The 6,837-nt window shown below is 40.9% G+C and overlaps 1 protein-coding gene across 1 annotated transcript in view; it reads left to right on the top strand.

Moving 5' to 3' along the window:
- Positions 1–106: 106 nt before the first annotated feature.
- GBE1 (1,4-alpha-glucan branching enzyme 1) overlaps positions 107–6,837 on the top strand; it is a 327,728-nt gene continuing 320,997 nt past the window's right edge. The window contains exon 1 of the mRNA XM_007468908.1: positions 107–294. Coding sequence (XP_007468970.1) covers positions 143–294 — 152 coding nt within the window. The 5' untranslated portion in view covers positions 107–142. The remainder of the gene's footprint in view (positions 295–6,837) is intronic.

Genomic DNA, 6,837 nt, shown 5'->3' with positions numbered 1-6,837 from the left:
CGGGCGGCCGTCCTCTCCGGCTATAAAGGGACTGGGCCTCCCGCGGCTTGCCTCGGCTCGCCTGGGCGTCCTCCCGGCTAGAGCTCCCGTTCCCCCTGCACTCGACCCTCTCGGGCCTCGGCTACTCGGGCTGCGGCGGAAGATGGCGGCTCCGGCGGGTCACCCGGTTCGGGAGGCTCGGTCCGAATGCTCTGAGGAGGCGCTGGCCGCTGCCTTAGCGGACGTGCCCGAACTACCCCGACTTCTAGAGATAGACCCGTACCTGAAGCCCTTCGCTCCGGACTTCCAGCGCAGGTACAGCCCCACCTTGGTGCTGTCCCCCGACTCCCTCCCGCCCCCCACCCCACTGCCCCTCCCCCTCCTCCACAGAACCCAGCAGCCCGCCTTCCAGCCGCGACCTTGCGGCTGGGGAAGCCTGTAGGCTCTCGGACTGCAGGCCCCGCCCCTCGCCGGCTCCACCCCGCCGTCCCCGCCCCCCATCTTGGTGGGTAGCAACTTCCGGGTTTGGGCGACGAGTTGAGTCCGGTAATTGGGTTGAATGGCTTCCGGAGTTGCGGGTTGACAGCTCTTGCCGCCGGACTAGAGGCAGAAGCGCTGAATAAACTTTCCTCATCCCTTTGCCCTCCCTTCGACTCGGCAGTTTTGCGCCACTGGGTGTGTGCTTTGGCTGCCAGCACCCGTTTCCTCAGGTGCTGGTGCGGAGTTAGGCAACTGCACTGCAGGTTTTCTGACCCTTCCACGGACCAGAGTGGTCCTGTGAATTAGCGTGTGCATAACACCTCGCCTGTGTAATTGCGCTTTTAAAGCCTTCTCGCTTATTTTATAGCAAATACTGTGATTTTATATAGGATTCTTTCAGGCAGCTTTTCTTTTCCTTGTTAATATTCTCCCTCTCAGAGAAGATTAAGCGTATCTTGGTCTTTGTTTACCCCTTGGGCCATCATCGACGAGTACTAACCCGTGTTTGGCATTGCCATCCGGAAGCTGGAGAAAGGCGAGGAAAGCCAGACTTCTAGAGGCCCACTTAGTATGCTTTACTTTTAGCTTGTCTCCTATCATGCTGAAGTTGCTAGGATAATAATTGCAGTAGTCAGCTGAACTTAAAAGGTATAATTTTTAAGACTAAAATAGTTGTTATGCTAGTTATAGTAGTTATATTTGTGAGATAAGCACATTGCGATTTAATGGATTCTGCCCTTTTAGCAGAGCCACTTGAAAATTACCATGGCAACAGAATACCTAGTCACAGTTTCAAGTAATAGAAAACTTCTAGTAGTTACTTGGCAAGGAGCAGCATTGGGGGTAATGAAACACGGTTGATTTGGAGTTTGGGAAAATAAAAGTCTTATAAATAAATAAAAATAAAAGTCTTGGCATTGTCACTTATTACCTGTACTCAATTCAGCAACTGTTTATTAAGGGTCCTTTAGGAACAAAAAGTAAGGGACACAAAGTTGAATACAACACTTCATTCCAGAGCTTGTATATCCTAATGCATGGGTCCTCCTCATAGGAGTCACCTTGAGCTGTTGCTAAGTTAATCAAATGTTGGGCCTTTATATAAGCCATTCGGGGAGCAGCCTTGTGAAATTGCCTTCAGTGTTTACAATATGTGCTTTCAAAGAAATTTAGTGTATAATCTTCATTGTTCAGGATTGGATTTGATTTAGAAATAGTAAAAAATTTTAGAGCAAAAGATGGTGATCCGACTCTTTTGATGACACTAATTTACTTGGATGCTTTGTAAAATGACACGTAAGACATTTCTAAAAGCAGAGTTGTGGAAGTGTTTTGTCTCCGTTTCTCTCCTCTGTTTTAAAAAAAATGATTACAAGTAGACAAACCTCCCTGGTTAAGTGTTTCTTTCATGTAATTCACTTCAGCTCCATTGGAATTTAAGCAGTTTTGATCCTCTTTCATGGTTTGTCAAAACTAATGAGAGGGACAAAGGCCAGAATAAAGAAGTGGGAGCACTCCAGTGTTCTTGATGCAAAGGCTGGTCCAGTGGGGTCCTTGTGACTCACTCTGACCTGGATTCTACTTCTGGCCTTGGTTCTGAGTAATTGCCATTTTCCAGCACACATGTTCCCTTTAGGCATATCAAATAGTAATTTGGCGTTTGGCAGCAGTAACTTTTACTGTTAGCATTTGAAGAATAAAAGAATTTCTCCTTCCTAAGTGTGGTCCTGATTACTTTTCCTATTTTCCGTTCATTTCTAATAACCCACTTAGGCAGTGTGCCTTTGGCCTAACACAAATATACAACCAGTCAAACATAGATGCAAAGTATGCTTACTAAGGAGTGAAGAAAATTTAGGGTACAAATAACAACAGTATAATGGTGATAGGGGAGGCGGTTTCTCATTGATGGACTGTTTTATTCTTTCCCAAACACCATGTCTTCATTAGAAATTCCATTATGTACCTTTGTTCTTGTTTACCTTTTCTGTAATTGTAGGAATGTTGAATCAAGTGTGAGGGTTAGTGAATTACTCCGTGCCATAAAATAAAAATTAGACATTAGCGTGGGTGACAGGCCCTGTGATGTCTCATTGATTACCTCCTAAGATAGGATTTTCCTCTTGGCTTTCCTGCTTTTTTCACCTGTTATTTGTGCTGCAGTTAGTTGCTGTATCATAATTCCAACATCGTAGTGTTTTAAAAAAAACATTATTTGTCCCCATGCTACATGTCAGCATGAGTCAGGCTCTCCTCATGGCAATCATTCAAGGATCTAGACTGATGAAGTCATCATTTTGAAACATGCTTCTACAGTGTCAGGGGCAAGGAACAGAGAACATTTTGAACTAGGCACTATTTCTTACAGCTTTTGCCTAGCAGTCAGCCACTTCTGCTGATACACATATTGGCCAGTGTAAGTCAAATGTGACTTATCAACCATGTGGGTGGAACAGAAAACTGACATTTGTGAACAGGAGGATGAACAACACAGTTACAGTAACATTTGTCTATACCCTCTGTTTATATAGTAACTTTAACATATGTTATAGTATTTAATTTAACCCTAATAACAAAACTACAAGGTAGGAAGGGTGGGTATTTTTGTTTTTCCTGTTTTACAGATGAAGAATCTGAGATTCGGTTGTGATGAGTTGTTCACATGGCTTGCTGCAGCTGGGATTAATCTTTCTTTAATAAAACTGTTTCAACAAATTCATAAAAAATGACTTCTTGGTAATTTAGTGAATACGTCTTTCTTTCTCTTTATTTCTAGCATTGGACATTTTGGACCACTTATTAGATCCTTGAAGCCATGATGTGTACTCTTGCTTTTCTTCCATTATCTCTGGTGGTTTCTCCTCAGCCTCTTTCAGACCATTAATATAAGAGATTCTCAGGGCTCTTCCCTAGGTTCCTTTATGTATTTCTGTTTTATACACATACTTCCCCTAAGTATTCTCATCCATCCCATGAATTCCATCTATGTACTGAGGCTGCCAACATCTATCTTCACCCTAAATCTCCCCTGGTCTTATTTATAAATACCTGCATTTTGATGTACTGTAAGTATAAAACTCAATGTGTATAAAACTGAACTTAGGGTTTTTCATAGCCTGATTGTCCTTTTATACCTTATCTCAGTGTGTGTTATCCTCCTCTACCAACTGCTCAAGCCTAAAACTTAAGACTTATCCTTAATTACTCCTCTCCCCTTCTTTTTATCTCTAAGTCTAGTCAGTAGTAGCTCCTAACTACTTTTCAAGTATATGCCACACTGTATTCCTACTGCTCTCCTGCTACTCAAGTTGCTAGCATCTCTAGCCTGGTTTATAAAAACAGCCTCACAGTTCTCCCTTTTCAAATCTTCTCAGCAATTCCATGGCTTTTAAGGTACAGTGTAATCTCTTTCTCATGACCTACAAAACTCTGTATTATCTGGTTCCTGTCTACCTTTTTAGCCTCATCTTTGGATCGTCCTTCTCACTCTGTACCACCTAATCAGAAGGGGGCTAAGTGTAAAGAGGTAGCTAGGATGTCTGGGAGCTATTCTATAAGGGGCACTAAAATATCACTAGAATAAATTGGAAACATGATACCTGTTTTACACATGTAGTCCTTTCTTAAATATTGAAGATTTTCATTTTTTATTTTGTGTAGGCTTGTGAGAAGTAAGGGGTCTAGAAGGATCACTGAGTAAAAGGCAGGAGAGGTCAAGAACTAGAAACATTTTCTGATCTTTACCAGAAGAATGATGCTTTTGGTTTAGTAGAAATGAATCAAAAAGGGAACCCATTTCTATATTTAATTTTTATTAATAGAAAATAATTTTTCTCTACCCCATAAAACAGATCTTTACCAAATGTTTAAAGAAGATCAATTTGAAGTGTGCCAGAATATTATCCAGTCTTGGATGCCACCTGTTTTGGTCTAGCCATGGGTCCAGCTATGGCTTTTGTACATGTTATTTCTTCTGCTTGATGCATACTTTGCTTCTGTCTTGTTAGTGCCTGTACGTACTTCAGGACACAGCCTAGAGATATATTAAATGCCTTCCCTGACTTCTTCCCATCCTCACACCTTCTTCGCACCTCTTACCTACCACCTTGAAAACCTGTATTGTAAGGGTGATCATCAATAATCATGTAGTTGTCTCTCTGCTCTTTTGTATCTCCCACTAGGTTATTTGCTCCTAGGGGTAGGCACATTGTCTTTATTGTTTGCTCACTGTTATATTCTCAGTCTGTAAAACTGTACCTGGCCTATAGGAAATGGTATAGTGTTTGAATGAATAGATGACTGAATGAATGTCTTTTGACTTTTGTTTTTCTCTTTTCTACACCAGTAAGTGTCAGGTAAACTCACCTTAAGCTAAAAATGTTAGGAATACTAGGATGGACAGAAGGAGAAGCAGCAGTAGTTGTCAGGAGTTAATGTGTGGCAGTCTCGGGTAGGGGAGTGTACGTTCAAGGAAAAAGCTAAAAATAACCAGAGAAAATAAAGAAAGTTGTTATTAATTAGATATTTCCATATTCCACAGAGACTAAGGGTTTAATCACTGAAGGAATATTCAGTTTGAAGAGAGCCTCAGGTCAAACTGCATGCTCAAGAATAGGAAGAGATGTTTTTGTGAGCTCAAGTGTGTTAAGTATCACAATTACAGTGAACATCTCTATTTTGTTAGAAATGAAAATAGCTTTTACACTGGTATCTAATCAGAATTAGAATGTTTAGATTTCATGTAATAGCAACCACACCAAAAACTGATTCTCGTGGTGCAGAAATTTTATGTTGTAGCTGAATGGTGCACTTTTCTCTCAGTGCCTGGCCAAGTGGTAGGCTCTGAAGAAAGTCAAATGTCAATGATTTTAGAAGGCAAAGAAGAATCCAAAAATTATAAGTCATACCTGGCCTGTTCTTCTGTACTAGTAGTAGATTCCTTTGCGCCTTGCAGCTGAGGTCTGTACTAACTCCAGAGTCACTCCTGAATTCTTTACAGTGATGGGCAAGAGGCTGTGACCTCTTCTCATTTTCAAAGTGCCTTAAAATGACTCCATGGAACATATGGTTTAGTTTAGGCTCTGGCGCCTGCTGCACCATCTCCTGAGAAATGACTGTGTGTGGTAACTTCTTAGAGGACTCAGTTCAGCTCCCACAAGGCTGGCCCTAGTTAGTCAGTGAGATGATAACACAGACCCTGTGAAATGTGCTATTGTTTTAGATTGATAAGCATATCATGCTGCTGCTATTTAAAAGCATGTGTAAAACTTCAATTATACATTTATAGATATTAAAGGAAAATATGAAAGGGTTTTCAGTGGAGAGAATTGCTGCTCTCAGCTACCTTTCATTCTAAAGTAACTTTACTGTTTTACAGAAGAGTAGATTCTCTTCATGTAGTGATGTCCACTCATCAGTAGAAGCTCACTACTGTTTAGAATCCAGGTCTTTTTTTTTGTGCTTAAGATCCAAGAGCAGCCCCTGTTCTGTTTTGTGTTTAGGGTAGCAAGAACCTAGTACATCAACAGAAGGCAAAATTCCACATTAAACACATGTTATACAATCTACATTCATTAATTTATTATACAATTGACATTGTTATGGTGACTTACCTGATCGATTTTTCCTGTTTAAAAGATCTTAATAGCTGAGATCCTAAGTTTAGCTTCTTCATATGTGAAATGGAAAAAAAAATAAACATGTGGCTGAGTGTCCATGTTGCAAAGCACAAGAGCAAGATGAAGCTTGAATTTTAGCTGTCGCAAATGCTAAACAGCTTCGAATTTGAGGGCAACTTAGTCAACCTCTATGAACCTCAGTTTCTTTTTTTGAAAAATATGGATTGGACCCACCTTATAGGGATTTCTTGAGGATGAGGAATATATGTAAAGATATCGCTTCTTTAATTCTGTATCCTGAAATCAACCATCAGATAAATAACCTGACTGGAAATTCCCCATAACTCTTCATTTTGCTGCTTAACAGCATCTTTACTTTAAGGGGCTCCTTCTCTTTCCTAGTAGTGCATTTGTGTGAATGAGGTGAGGAGGTGGTAATTTTAATCATAATCTAGTGGAGAAAGAAAAGAATATGTTTAAATTTTGATCCTTAATTTGGAGAGGAAATGATAAGGCAGTTGCCAGTTTACTACAAGCTGAAGGCAAGATGAATTCTGGGATGTAATGAGCACAAAGCTCCCTTTATTGAGAGAGGTAAATGCTACCCTGCAGAAACCCCAAATCACTCTTCTCTTGATCTTCCGTTTCTGTCTTTTCTCTTCTTTCATCTGACTGCTAAGTGTTCATATTCTTGGACATCAAACAGCTGCAGGGATTTTCTTCCTCCTGAACTCTGGATGCTTGGAGGAATGGTCATACC

This window comes from Lipotes vexillifer, unplaced genomic scaffold (genome assembly GCF_000442215.2).
Source record: "Lipotes vexillifer unplaced genomic scaffold, Lipotes_vexillifer_v1.1 scaffold65, whole genome shotgun sequence".
Classification (NCBI taxonomy): Eukaryota; Metazoa; Chordata; class Mammalia; order Artiodactyla; family Lipotidae; genus Lipotes; species Lipotes vexillifer.
This window is presented reverse-complemented; position numbering and strand designations above follow the sequence as displayed.